Source organism: Sciurus carolinensis, chromosome X, assembly GCF_902686445.1.
Source record: "Sciurus carolinensis chromosome X, mSciCar1.2, whole genome shotgun sequence".
NCBI lineage: Eukaryota > Metazoa > Chordata > Mammalia > Rodentia > Sciuridae > Sciurus > Sciurus carolinensis.
In genome coordinates, this window is record NC_062232.1 from 129,401,717 (window position 1) to 129,416,077 (window position 14,361).

At 48.7% G+C, this 14,361-nt stretch overlaps 2 protein-coding genes across 2 annotated transcripts; both read right to left on the reverse strand.

Annotated features, from left to right (window-relative positions):
- Window positions 1-4,629: 4,629 nt before the first annotated feature.
- LOC124971714 (synaptonemal complex protein 3-like) lies at window positions 4,630-9,528 on the reverse strand. The gene is made up of 4 exons (XM_047535360.1): window positions 9,442-9,528; window positions 8,078-8,176; window positions 5,007-5,111; window positions 4,630-4,877 (listed from the first exon to the last, which is right to left on the reverse strand). Exons 1-4 carry the CDS (start codon window positions 9,490-9,492, stop codon window positions 4,821-4,823), a joined length of 312 nt encoding a protein of 103 aa, XP_047391316.1. The 5' UTR covers window positions 9,493-9,528; the 3' UTR covers window positions 4,630-4,820.
- Window positions 9,529-10,527: 999 nt separating this feature from the next.
- Window positions 10,528-13,898, reverse strand: LOC124971698 (synaptonemal complex protein 3-like). The gene is made up of 6 exons (XM_047535348.1): window positions 13,813-13,898; window positions 12,851-12,996; window positions 12,304-12,373; window positions 12,093-12,127; window positions 10,783-10,899; window positions 10,528-10,538 (listed from the first exon to the last, which is right to left on the reverse strand). The coding sequence occupies exons 2-6, from the start codon at window positions 12,939-12,941 to the stop codon at window positions 10,528-10,530; spliced, it is 324 nt and encodes a 107-aa protein (XP_047391304.1). The 5' UTR covers window positions 12,942-12,996; window positions 13,813-13,898.
- Window positions 13,899-14,361: the final 463 nt, after the last annotated feature.

The window sequence follows — 14,361 nt, forward strand, 5'->3', positions numbered from 1 at the left end:
AAAACAAGGAATAATTTAAAACACGTGGAAAGTCATAACGTGGTTTTGGAAATGGTGAGTCAATCATGAAGAGGAGATTTGAAATTTTAATACCATCACAATGAAAATACTGGTATTTTTTTTTTCTTTTTTCTTTTGGCCAGATGGGCTGATTTTAGTGTTGATTTAGCAAACAGAAATGAGCAAGAATAGGCAGGAAACCATGAAAAGGATCGATGAGAAAAAACATCTCTGCAGATACTAAACCTATCCTAAAAAGTTTCTATAATTCTCATTGTGTGCTATGGGTGTACGAAGACAACAATGGAACAAACAGACTAATACACATACATATGTATATATATCGTAGACTATATACATATATATGTATATATATCATATACTATATGTATATGTATATATCCATATATGATCCCAATGCCAGATGCATAGAGTGGATATACAATAGAGGTGGCCTCTCGAATCAGTGGGAGAATATGGAATGAGTAAGAGTTGGTGTTGGGGTAAGTGAATAGCAATATGGAAAAAGACAAAATTAAACCTATTACCTGCATTAGATACCAGAATAAATTCTAAATGAAACGAACACATAAAAGGAAAAAAGTAAAACCGCACAAATGTTACTTTACAATCCAGAATTTGCTTCAGAAGAATTCGTAGTAATTGTGGAGATGGTAAAATCCAACAGAAAATGCATGATACTTAAGAGTGGAGAGTTCACAGAGATGAGAAGGCATATGATTCTTAAACCTATGGAAAAGTTACTTGATCCTAATAAGAAAAACGAATAGGGCAACCTTCCTTGATATTGGTCTTGGCAACAGTTTCTTGAATTTTCCACCAAACGCACAGGCAACAAAAGCAACAAAGGGCGATTGATAGCAAACTAAAAAGCTGTTACACAGCAAAGGTGACACTCTACGGAGCCAAATGGCATTCTGCGGAGTGGATGACAGTTTTTCCGAGCCATCTGTCTAATAATGGATTAATATGCAAAATATATGAGAATCTACTGTACTCAATAGCAAAAATTAATCTGATTATAAATGGGCAACGGTTTTGAACAGATAGTTGTCCACAGGAGACACACAGATGGCCAGCAGCTATTTGAAAAGGTGCTTGACATTCCCACTCGTTAGGGAAATGCAAACCAAAGCCACAATGAAAATCGCATCCTCCCTGTCGGGATAGCTATTTTTCAAAGGCAGAAGATAAGTGTTGGTGTGTGGAGGGAAAACAAAAACAAAAACAGAAACCGTGTGCAGCCTTGGTAGGAAGGTAAATCATTAGTGCCCTTGTGGAAACAGTACAGAAGTTCCTCAAAAAATTCAAACTGGTATCACCGTATGATCCAGCAGCTCCACTTCTGGGCATGTATCTAGCAGAACTGCACCCAGGATCTTGATGACACAGCTACACTTCCATGGTCAGGGCAGCGCTATTCCCAGGAGGGGAGACAGGGCATGAACCTGAGTATCCGTCAAGAAATGAAAGGATAAGGAAAGTGTGGCTTATGGACACAATGAAGTACTATCCAGACACTGAAAGAATTAAATCCTGTCACTTGTGATAACACGGGCAAAGGAAGAAGACGTCATGTTATGTCAAAGGAGCCAGGTGCAGAAAAAACACCTCGCGATCTCACTGACACGTGGAATCTGAAAAAGCTGAACTAACAGAAGCAGAGAGTAGAAGAGTCGTCACCCGGGCGAGGGGTGAGGGGATGGTGCAGAGACGTCAGTCAAGGGACACAAGATTTCAGTTATACAGGAGTAGGAGGTTCAAGAGCTTTATGGGACAACATGCTGAGTATAGTTGTAACGATGTGTTACATTGTGGAAAATTGCCAAGATTGTAGACTGCAAGTGTTCTCACCAAAAAACTAGAAAGTGCGAAGGAACGCATATGTCAATTAGCTCGATTTAGCCATTCCACTATTTATGCGTGCTTCAAAACATCCTGTTGTACACATACACAGTTATGTCAATGAAAAGAATGAAGCACAGCCCTACAAAGTCATGCACACAGCAGGAACACTGAGCTCCCTTCCCATGAACAGCACCGTGCAGCTGCCTCTGTGCCTGATTCCTCGAGGTTTTCTGCTCTGTGCCCGATCCTGGCATGGGCGTTCCGAGTTTACTGATTCCTGTCTCATTGTCTCTTTTTTGCCTTGGTCCTTTTGGGCTCCTCCCTCCCTCAAAGGAAAATAATCACGCTGAAATGCCCTTACCAAAATATCATACAAATTGTGAATCCTTTCAGCCCCACGTCATTGCCCCCATAGGACAATTAGTCATTGGCAATAAACCGTCTGGAATTGATGCCATCCAGGATGGGTAGTCACCTGAGGGAAGGTTTGGACCTCTTTCAAGCGTGATCCTAGGGTTCAATTGCAGCTACCATCGATTGGACATGGATGTGTCCTCAGCACGACATGAAACGCTTCACAAGCAGCCTCTCATTTCTTCCTGACATTAACTCCATGAACGGGGTGTGATCTCCATTGCACTAAGGAGATAGAGAGGTTGGGTAACTTTCTCATATTGCTATTAGGCTACAGCTGCCCACGGTTCAAACTCTAGTCTCCCAACGTTGAACGCCAAAGTCCACACTCTGGGTGACTGCTGCTAACGGGGTGGGAATGCACCCCATTAGACACCGTGGAAGGATACAGAAGACATTCAAGGTGTGTCCCCTGCTTCCGGGACCACGACCTCCTCCGCTTTCCACATGCGAGGCGTGTTTCTGTGACTCTGCTGAAACACAGGCCCATAGCCATGAGCGAGATGACACGCAGTCAGTCTGCAGAAGGTGGAAGAAATCCTCAGTAGGCACAAGGAAATTGTTGGTTCCGTGAGTACAGGGAAGGTTTTGTGGAGACTGAATCTCTAGCCAGTTTGTGAAGGAAATGAAGAAATGTTGATGTCAGGAAGGAGGATTCCTCCCACTGGGGACTGAGTACCATTGAAAGGCCTTGGGGAAGGCAGCTGGGTGTGATTCCAAAAAACTGGGGATGACTTTACCATAAGAACAGGGACAGAATCCAGATTCCTTTGGGGAAATAGGTAAGAAAGGGTGCTTAGTTCACCAACTAGTGATTTTCAATCCAGGCCGAGAACACTGGAGGACATCCAAAGTTGCAGTAATAGCAGTCCAAAGAGGAGAAGAAAATGTGAATTCAGTGATTCAAGTAAAAATGCATTTATATTGAAGTATCCAGTCCGCTCAGCAGGTATTAACTGGGAGCCCCCCACATTCCAGGCGCGAGGCTGGAACGTAACTAATGAATAGCCGGATGTCATTTTCGAGCAAGGCGCAGCCCTAACCACAATTCCACATCACAGAGCTGGTTATCTGTTTTTGTTCTTCTTTGACAGAAATTGATGCTGAGGAGCAGTCAGGGTAACTCGACAGGTCTGCACTATCCAGTGCTAGGGCCTGAGTTTGTCTGACTCCAAAGGCCACATGAGGCCCAGCGCGCCACATGGCCAGAACGTGCCAGGAAACACTAAGAGGTGGTCTGTGGTCTGGGGAATAGGGAATGAAGAAATGAGGATGTGCTGTATATGCTATTCCAGATTCCCTTCCCCTTCCATGTGCTGGCATCTCCCTCACAACCTGTGTGAGCTCTTGAGCACCGTTCACTGAACAGGACAAACAGCGGGACAGTGATCGAATCACAGAACTGGAGGGCAAAGCAACCTGAGCCCCGAGACAGCTGTCTCTGATGCCTAAGAGAGCATCAGCGACCCTCCCCATCCACAAATGTTGTTCACACACCCCTTATCTACCGTTTCGCCTTTCCTCTAATACCGGAAGCCACTGAAACCCAGGGAGCTCGCTGGGTACCTCTGGGACACCTTCACTTTCAGGAGCACACGGATGTAAACTACAACGTCACCTTTATTCAATCAACCATTTCCCCTCGAGCGTTTCATTTGCAATGAGCTTTTTAAAAAAACTCACATTATAAAAGACCAGGTATAGGAATTAACTTTTCTCATCTGCAGATAAATATATAATCGAGGATCCATAGACTGACTAACTATCAAGCAAGGGGGGAAAATCCTTATGGTTAACGTATCTCCTTGGAAAAGGGTGAGATATTGACACCATAAGTAAAACAGTGTTGTCTATGTTCTCTTATGTACTTCTAATCAATGCTAAGGGCACGAGTCATTTATTAGGTCCCCAAATCGATTGAATGGCATTCCAGGTGTGTGTGTTCTGCATCTCATGGCTGATAGTTTATACAACTGACTCTGGTGTCTTGGTAAATTCTAAGCAGCTAGGTCCTGGGGCACCAACGCATACTGCCTTTTAATAAGCCCTGGAAGCCTATAGAATATTTTTCCTTTGAAATCTTGTTTTCACTTGAATAGAGTCTGTATCTCTTCATAAGACCTCACAGGAGCATATACATGAAGCGATTGTGTCTCTTTCATTGTTCCCCTTAAGCAGGGACACGGTGACCTTCCATGCTTGGGCATTCTACGTTTGGGGACGGATGCAAACACACTGACACCAGCGCTAACGTGAAATCATCTTTATTGCTAACAGTTCGTTGGCAGTGTCAGGCATCAAAAGCCAGCAGTATTACCAAAGGCCCGGAAACTTCATACGCCTGGCTTTTCAACAGCTCTCACTCAGCTCTTCAGGTTTCGTTTGTGTCTAGATAGAAAGGGGAGCCCGCACTTAACAGACCAGTGAACCTAGAGGGTATGATCATTCCAACCAGAACTTCCAAGCCACGCCGGGCTCATGCAGATAATTTTAAGACTGTATCGTATCACTTGGGTTGAGCTGCTTTCTTCAAGGCATCACGAGAATAACAGGGATAGAAGAGATTTTCGAGCACTGGTCTTCACCTCCTGCTGCTGTTAGGGGAAAGGAGATAAGGAAACATTTGTACAATAGTCGTGTAAACATTATCCATACTCTAGCAAACAAACCCTTTTGGTGCTGAAACCAGTCCTCAGAGGTCAACTTTACATCTCCATACTTACCGATTCCATCATAAGTTTCGTTTGCAAGATGGCCATCTGTTTTCTAAGTTCACTTTGTTTACCAGCAAGAACGTTTCCCTGATTCTCCTCTAGGTCCTGCAGACTCTACAACAGAAAGCCCAGGGTTTTTTTTTTAACCTTTTTTTTTTTTTCATTTATTCATCTCTTAAAATATTTTGCTTTAGTTGGAGGTTGACACAATGCATTTATTTTATTTTTACGTGGTGCTGAGGGTCCAACCCAGTGCCTCTCCCATGCCAGGCAAGTGCTCTACCCAACAGGCAAGAACAATAACCCAAGTCCCGCAGGTTCTTTTTAAATCACCCCCTTCATCTCCCGTCATGGATGTCAGCAGAGCAGCTGTACTTCAGAAGGAGGACAGGTTAAAATTCAAGTGATGGTCATTATTAGTGCTGCATCGAAAATAGTCTACGTACTACAGGAAGACCAAAATATCCACCTGAGAAACAGCAAAATGTGTGATTTGAATGGAAGACTGCCATGATAGAGGCCTGGCACTGTGTTGCAAAAAGACGAGGAACTTTCAGGGTCAACAAGGAACACAGAGAGAGTGCCACCTGACGTGAATCCATGCCATAATGTGGACGTTCCCTATCGTATTTGAAATCACAGGGTGTGAACCCATCCTATTGCCACCAGTAGGCAATGCAGCATGACTCCCCCAGGGGGAATACCTAGAGAATGTCTAGAGAATCACCTCCTCGACTCATGGACAACAAAACTCGCAGATTTCAATCTTTGCAGTCATTTAAAAAAATCGTCAGACTCAACTTCACTAGGAAAACCACGTGTTCAGTGCCGTGGAGGAATGACAAACTGAATACACGCTCATGTGCCATATTCTGGCGACATAAGCGAGCTTATGTAAAGAAAAAAACCGAGGGCGACACGCTGGGCTATGTGGCTAAACTGGAGACCCGTGCCCACTAAGTCAGCAAATGAATAAGACCTCAAGAAGTAAGGAAGACAGGTGGAAAGTTTCCCAGGGGAAGAGCAAGAGCGAAGCACAGAAGGAAGGAACGTGAGTTACTTCGGAGGAAGTCATCGACCTGGAGAGGTGGGAGGAAGGAAATAGTGGTGTGAATGAGGCTTCAAAGGGCCCCATGTTACCAGTGGGGATCCACATATCCACAGTGTAGATGGGGATGTCAGTGACAGTTTTAGAAGACAGGTGGGCTGTTTCAGGCAGGTAATATTACAGACCTCGAAGGATGACTGAGAGGAGTGAACCCAGATCAAAGTTTACTAATACAAGTGAAGGGTGATGATCCAGAAGTAGGGCAGCAGCAGGAGCAGCAAGGACTCACAGGCGATGCCAGTTATCACTGGAGAGGTGAAAACGTCAGGCCTACCGGTAACTGGATGGGAAGGATAACGGCATGCAGGAGGCCAAATAGGTCACGTTTCTGCCCAAGCAGCATCATTTAGCACTAGCACTGAGAAGAATGCCTGCCCTGAACCTGGGTGCCCATTAATACGCAGTTCTCACGGAACATTAGCAGCACTTAAAAATGACTCCTTTGCATCCCCTTGTGTGGGTCGGCGTGCGCAAGCGCATGTGTGTAGGTGCCTACCTGTGCATGCATGCGCTCGTGCAAGCTCCTCATGCAAGTGTAAAGAATGACCTTGTTTAAACTAGGGTTTTGGGACCATCCCCGTTTGGAGGAGGGGGATTCCGACATGAATGTGAACAGGAGATTAAAATACATCCTGTCTTAAAAAGGAAAAAGGGGCAGAACAGTGCACAGCCCTTCACTGAGTGCGGCCTAAGTATGTCCCTGCACAAAGCAGAGGCCAATGCCTCGGAGAACAATTTGCTAAGATGCACCGGTGACAGCAGATAATTCTCAATCCACAAGCTGTTAGCCTTCCACTTACTTTTTCATTCTCTTGCACATCCGGGCCCTGTCTCATGAATGCAAGCTGCCATGTGGGGTAATTTGCAGTCCCTTCCATAACAAAAAAAGCAAATGTGTCATGGAATATTCGGTAAAGAAAGGACGTATAGACTTCCCACTTCATTCTCTTTTATTCGTGGTACTGGGGATCGAACCCAGGGACGTGAAAACATCACACTGCATCCCCAGCCCTTCCGATTTTTTTTTTTTAACTTTGTGATTAGGTCTGGCTAAGTTGCTGAGGCTGGCCTCAAACTTGCCATCCTCCTGCCTCAGTCTCCCAACTCGCTGTGATTACAGGTGTGCATCAAAGTGCCCACGATGGGCTAGACTTCCTACTTTCATGTCTCACCACTCCGCTAAGCAACAGACCGTGGGTCCAAGAGCCAGGGTTGAACTCTCAGGAAAACTCCTTGGTGGTACATATGACTCTGGGTAATATCGACAATTTACCAATTCCTGTCCTAAGTGACACCTACCACCATGAGCAAATCCTAAAAGGAAAAACTCGTTCAGCATGTGGATTAAAGTGGAACGACAATGTCACACGAGAAACGCTTCAGAGACTCAGAGGTGAAAGCACAAGTGTTTAACACAGGTCTGGAAAGGAAAAGAGCATCTTCAACTCCCAGTACACACAGGATGATTGGAAAGGATGTTTAATGTTTTTCTTAGTGCACTAGAAAAAAAGAGTGAAGAAATAACCATAAGCACACTGCGATAAACTTAAAATGATCACAGGGGCTCTTTTCTAAAAATGTTTTTGGTTTTTGTTTAGATCGACACGATACCGATATTTTATCTATTTATTTCTTCTTATGTGGTGGTGCCTGACCTGTGCTAGGCAAGTGCTCTACCACTGAGCCACGACCACAGCCCCAAGGCCCTGGTTTTTTATAATTAGCATCGGTAAGAATTCAAACTACAAAGTGCCTGGTACAATAGTAATATGAGGATCATATTTTAAAAATCTATTGTGGATGTTTCAGAAAACAGAATCTTCAAACATAATAGAGAGAGAGAGAAAGAGAGAGAGAGAGAGGAGAGGAGAGAGAGGAGAGAGAGAGAGAGAGAGAGAGAGAAGGGGGGGAGAGGGAAGGGGAGAGAGAGACACAGTTGGGGGGATATCGTGTGTTACCAAACATGACAGACCTCCAAGAACTGCTCACATAACTCTCTAAAGGCTTTCATTTTCTGGCTCTGAACAAGTTGACATTGTTGGAAAGCCTTTTGTTGTTGCTGGAAGATACTCTACAAGTACAAAAAGAGAAAGGTGTAATAACAATTGGAGAAAAGCCTGAAACTTACCAAAACACAGTAATTCAGAGATACACTGTGTCTATTTCCTCATTTAACAGCATGAGCAAGCTTCCATCACGTGTTCAGCAATCCTAGAGGAAACTAGGTACGGAAAGTGCCTCCTGTACACTTAGTGGGTGATGTCCCTTTTTAACAACGTCTGATACACATGGCTCAGGTCTTGAAGATCTGAAGAACCACATGTGAGAGGCTTCCAGTAATGGTGGACTTTGTTTCCCTCCGCCCATGATGCTGACGGATCCCCGGTCACTAGCTGTGCTCTGAGGTAGGAACCTTCTACGTCTGCCAATCCCGATAACCACAGACTCTCCATAATGCTATTCATAGCCCAGGACTACACGGGTGTCACACACCGGGTACCGTTTCTGAGCCAGGTTGAATGCGCTTACCCAGAAGGAACTCATTTAGTGCTCAAAACAACCCCGTGAGGTTAAGTCCTCTTAGCATGGGACAGCCCCATGGAGATAACTGACTTGTCGATGGTTTCACAACTAGGGTTGGTCACAACAGACCTTTATCCCAAACACTGAGGCTGCAGAGTCCAGGTTCCTGGCCACTGAACCACACTGCTTCCCTGGTTTCTCACCGTCCAGCCACTGCCTCCCTACCTCTGGAGGTCCCTGTGTTTAGAACTGCAGCTCAGTAGCCTATCGGGCTGCAGCAGCTACTGAACCGAGCGCTTCTCGCTGTGCAGTCTCCCAGGCCCTTGGCCGCCCTTTGTTTTCCGTCCCAGCTTACATTACGCGGTCAGTCATCGGACCTCCACGCTTGCATATATGCCCGGCACCCACTCCCAATCCAGGAAAATCCAACTCCAGCTGCTCGGCCACGACCACGCCAACCGGCTTCACTTTAAACCCATGCTCCCTAGGTCACACGCCAGAGTTGGCACCAATCGCCACTTGGCATTTCTGCTGCCCTAGTCCTTCCGCTGGCCCACTCACAGGAAAATTTTCCCTGCCTTCTCCTCTGCCCTGAAGGCAGCGACTGCTCCCCATCCTTACTAACCGCCTCTCTAAGGAAGCACAAGCAATCCCAAGGGGACCAATCCCAGTCTCCCATCACCAACTCCTCCACCCACCTTTGCCCAGCTAGCCTCCTGCCCTCTACCTTCCCTCCTGAGTGTTTTGCATGAACTGTGGCTACTCGAGACTGTGATACAAACGGGTAATCGTAAAGCTAAGTCTGATACCAACAGCTAATTTTTCTCCTTGTTCCTTGACTTTCTTCACATCTAGATTCCACATCTGAACCAAAGTCGCAAACTGCTGAGAATATTCTTCATAAAGCTCCTCCCTGGAAAAGAGAATTATAAGCACTATGATATTCCATAACAGTATGAAAGAAGTAAAAACACAAAACAAAACAAAGCATTCAAAACAAAATTGAGTTGGCATGATTTGTACCAGTAATGGAAGAGGGGCAAAAGATCAGCTAAATCTTCTGAGGGGAGATGGGAAAAATAAGGTCGGTGACTTAGCTTTACTCCAAGGACACTGGCTCCTATCTCACTGAGAGAGATCTCCACGTGCCTTGGCTCCAGAAAACTCAGCAAATTTACCACATTATACAAACATTCCATGAAAATACACTTCAGCGAAAAGAAGATTTTTATCTATAATCTTTTTTCTGCATCATACATTGATTGAGGACATCATACGCATTCACGTTCATCGTCAAAGATTTCCAAGCAGGCATGTTTCATTTCCCCCCACTTGGTCCCAAGAAGGACTTTGTGCAAAACACTGGTGAAACCCCATTCAATCCATTTGTTTTTGTTGTCGTTGTTGTTTGTTTCCTTTTCAGCCAGGGTCTCACCGTGTTGCCCAGGCTGGTCTCGAACTCGTGGGGTCCAGTGATCCTGCCGTCCCACCTGCTGTAGTGCTAGATTTCAGATGCACGCCACCGTGCCCGCACCATGCAGCAGATGTACACATTATTCACAAAGGAAGATCTACCTTTGTCGCTACTACGAAATACACTTAACTTGGAAGCGAGTAATGGTCTCAGATATTTAACTTAAAAAAGTTGGGGGTGGGGTACAGGGGATAAAACCCAGGGCGCTCTACCGCCGAGCTCCATCCTCAGCCCTTTGTTTTATTTTGATTTGGAGGCAAGGCCTCACTAAGTTGTCCAGCCTGACCAGAAAATTGCAATTGTCCTGCCTCAGCTTCCCGAGTGGCCGGGGTTACAGGCATGTGTCCCTGCGCCCAGTGACTTGTTTGATTTTAATAAAGCAAACTTCCACGGAATGAGTACTCACTTCCTCCCATTAAGGAAATTCAATTGCAACCTGAAGAGACAGAAAAGGTCATCTTTTATTGACTGACCTCTAAGAAATTAAGCTCAGTTCCATCCTCATGCAAGGACATAGGAAAAGAGAAAAATTATTTTCTAGAGAAAAATCAAGCCCAGTAGTTTGCTTTACCATATCGGTTCCAACAAAGAGAAGACCATCGAGATCTCTTGAGTAGTGTGTACCCATGGATACTAGCAAAGGACACAACTGTTTGGCCCCACAATACCAACAACCTTACCTTTGCTGGTGCTGTTTTTCAGAACATGCTCAATCTTCTGCTTAATGGTTTTGACCGAAGCACTGATGCTCATTTTGAAGCTTTTCCTCTTTGCCTGAAGAAGCTTCTTGATGTCCCCTACGTGGAAAACATATCCCTGTTAACATGCAGCGTCAAGCCAATGAGGTAACCTGGGTTTGGCAGTCTGAGGGACACTCAGTGTCAACAAGCAGGCATCTCGGTCCAAGGCAAGACCATGTGCTTCCTTCCCTTCAGCGAGTGAAAATCAATGGTGGCCAGTACATCGATTTGAATTTTGACACCTGCACGTCAGTCTTCACACTCTGGATGTAAAACGTGGTAAGGAAAAACGGCTTCTATTTTCCAAAACATACAGACGGGGTCTCAAGAGACAGCGTCTAATGTCTTTACGGGAAAACACTTACAAAGCTAGTTTTTAACCGATGTAAAAAATATCCTCCAACTCAAGGTCGCCTTTAGAGGGAACGTGGCCAGACCGCTTCACGGATAACACAAAATTTGAGCCCTTTCACAACCAAGGGCTCAAAGGCACACGGATAATTATTTGCACATGAAAACAAGAAAACTCTATTTCAGTTTACCAGTCAGGCTCCTGAAGAAATAAAACTACGGGACAAAGACCACAACAGTTTAAGGGAAAGAATAAATGTACTCATGGATCATTTCTACATGCTGGCTACATCAAGGCAAAAGAACCTAAACTGATTCTGGCTCTTGGTCTAGGAGTCTGACACCAAAACAGTTAGTGTAACTAACATCAGTCACAGCAATTTCAAACGAGGATTAGACTCGGCATCCGACACTCACATTCTAACAATGTTGGCTTCGGCCCTCCACTACCAGGGTTATTGATGTCAATAAACAGTGAGGAGACGGCAGAGAGGATTCCACCTTCACTGCTCCCGGACCAAAGAGAAGAAATGGGACGGTCACGCACAATAACCGAAATAAAGTGTGGAATATTTCAGGGAGATGTAACCCTCACTGTGCAACCTAACGTGGAGTACAGGTTATTTCACCCACTTTTCTTTTCACGTTTCCCAGGGTACAGGACAAAAGCACCACACTCTTACCTGAGGACTGCAAGCACCATGCTGTCCACACCAACAATTAAAATGCGTAAGAGAATCTACAAAGTCCAACTGATCCACACTGTGTAACATCCTGCCTCTGAGACCAAGGTGTTCAAGATGGTCCTGTGGTCCTCCGATTAGACTAATATTTCCTTGGATAAATGGCTTTGATTTGAAACCCTTCACTTAAACTATAAATAGCTCCCCATGACTTACCTTGAAACTTTGCCAACATATTCTGTAGTTCATTCCTGTGAAGAAATTACATCAGCATTTTAAACGCAGGCAGGCAAAACACCACCCTGCTTAGGAAGAAGGACCGGAGGCCAAGCACATTAGGTCGACGGGGTGCTGTGCGAGCAGAAGGCCCACTCTTCTGAAATCATCCTATGTGGCGAGTGGGCAAAAATTGCTTTGAACGCATTACCTCAGGTCTTGCTCGTGTCCTTCTGTCAAAGAACTCTCCTCCCAACTGTCATCAACTCCCGAACTGCTTGCTGCATTGAAAAGAGAGAGGAAAGATACTTTTGAAGGACGCGTGCTGTTTCGAGGGCTCCTGCAGGAGAAATCCCCTTCCCTGTGCGATCTCCCCTGGCTCCTCAGGCCAAGGAAAGGTTCCTGGAGCAGATGACAGACAGACAGAGGTGGAATCCCTTGGGTGCAGGTCAGGGCCTGGGACCACTTTAAGCAGGCATCTGTGAAGGGCCAAAGTGGGGGTGGGGGGTAGAGCACGTCCGGCACCTGGGGCAAGCGGGAAGTGAGGGCTGCAGGGGCCCAGGGGAGCGGGAAAAGGGGAGCAGGGCCTTCTCGGCGCTGGAAACTGGAAACGTGGGGCGGCCACAACCCAGGACCAGGGGGTCTCCATCCGCCCAAGGGCTGCACCTGCCCGGCGGGAGGGGCACCAGCCGCCCCTGGGGCGCGCAGAGCGGAGCCTCCCCGCTGGAGGGGCCCCCTGGGCCAGGAGCCTTTGTCACCTGGGCAGTCGAAGTCATAGACGGACAGGTCCGGAGCCTCCACCGGGGCCTTGGCAGCTCTCCCCAAGCTCTTCCTTGCCGTGGGCGCCATGGCCGTGGCCACCCGCGCTGCACCGACTCTGGAACCTCGAGAGGGCAGGGACGCACTAAAGAAGGCGGGAGGAGTCAGAGGAGCCACAGGGCAACGGGTGTCTGGCCGGAGAAGGGCGCGGCCGCGTGTCCTGGGGCGCGCATGCGCGCTGGAGCCGGGCGGGACCTGGAGGATGGCGGCCGGGTCGCGTCCCTACACCTCCTGATGACCAGGGTCCCGTCCCGTCCCGTCCCGTCCCGTCCCGTCCCGCTGCGGGAGGGCTGGGTGTGGAGCCCCACCAGCCCCGCTCCCCTCCATCTCAGGCCCCTCGGTGGTTCTCGCCACTCCGGTCCCGAAGCCCCGAGGCCCCGAGGCCCCGAGGCCCCGAGGCCCCGAGGCTCCCAGGCCGGCGGCCGCTGTGGAGGACAGACCCTGAGGGCAGACGGAGGCCCGGCCCACACACTACAGGACTCCCCAGCCAGGTCCGTGGGAAGGGAGCCCTCTGCAGGCACCCGACCTGCATGCACACCCTCGGGAGGACACTGCCCCTGTCCGTGGTGCAAGTCCCAGGGGCGCCTCAGGGGCCCCGCGCGTGCCCTGCTGACGGGCGGCCGGGCCCGATCCTCCCGCCTCGGCCTCCAGCCTCGCCCACACCCTCCGGACATCCCATCGGGGCCGCGCGCCCGGGCCGCCCTCGGGGCCCTCTCCCACCCCAGCCCGGGCGATGCCGGGCGATGCCGGGCGATGCCGGGCGATGCCGGGCGACGCCACCTCACACCTCGGCCGGGGCCCTACCCGCGATCCACAGCGTCCGCCCCCGCGCAAACGCACGCCGATCCCACCGCCCCAGGCCCGGCGCCTCACCGCGGGGTCCACGACCCCCACCCCTCACCCAGCTGGGCGACCCGCGACCGCGACGCTCCTCTGAGGGCCTCGGCCTCCTGCGCGTGTCAGCAGCCCGCCGGTCCTCTGCCGGCGCCTCGCTCGCTGATTGGCTGGCGCCCTGCGCATGCGGGAGGCGGGGCCGCGCGGAGCCACGCCCCCAGCAGCTCCGCCCCGCCCCTCCAGCGGAGGCCTGGTGCAGCGCAGTTGGGCGCTGCTGCTCGCGGGGGCCCTCTGTCGCCAAGCCTTCGCATCGCCTCAGCCCGGCTCCTGACCCCTTGAGCGCAGGGCACGCACAGGAGGGTTGCGGACCTGCCCCTCAAGCGGGAAGCACAGACGACCACTGGGCAGCACCTACCGTGTCCCTCTGCCGCCTTCCCTCCAGTCTTCCCTGCAGGAGAGGCGCCCTGGCGGGTGAACCTGGTGCCTCGGGCAGCCCTTCCCCTATTCAAAGATGTGGCGAAAGGCCTGCTGGAACCTGAGTACTTACGCAGCCAGGCCGTCCTTTCCGCCCCTTTGCGGCATCACCGCTGATGCTCTTGTGTTACACATGCTCTTC

What these genes read in the sequence shown, in the direction of transcription:
- LOC124971698 (XM_047535348.1), bottom strand. Translation starts at nt 12,941, where the DNA reads ATGGCGCCCACGGCAAGGAAGAGCTTGGGGAGAGCTGCCAAGGCCCCG. An exon ending in GGACACGAGCAAGACCTGAG is followed by an intron (nt 12,128 to 12,303) that starts GTAATGCGTTCA and finishes ATTTCTTCACAG; the next exon opens with GAATGAACTACAGAATATGT. An exon ending in TATGTTGGCAAAGTTTCAAG is followed by an intron (nt 10,900 to 12,092) that starts GTAAGTCATGGG and finishes TTTTCCACGTAG; the next exon opens with GGGACATCAAGAAGCTTCTT.
- LOC124971714 (XM_047535360.1), bottom strand. Translation starts at nt 9,492, where the DNA reads ATGTGGAATCTAGATGTGAAGAAAGTCAAGGAACAAGGAGAAAAATTA. An exon ending in AACAAGGAGAAAAATTAGCT is followed by an intron (nt 8,177 to 9,441) that starts GTTGGTATCAGA and finishes TTGTACTTGTAG; the next exon opens with AGTATCTTCCAGCAACAACA. An exon ending in CGAAACTTATGATGGAATCG is followed by an intron (nt 4,878 to 5,006) that starts GTAAGTATGGAG and finishes TTCCCCTAACAG; the next exon opens with CAGCAGGAGGTGAAGACCAG.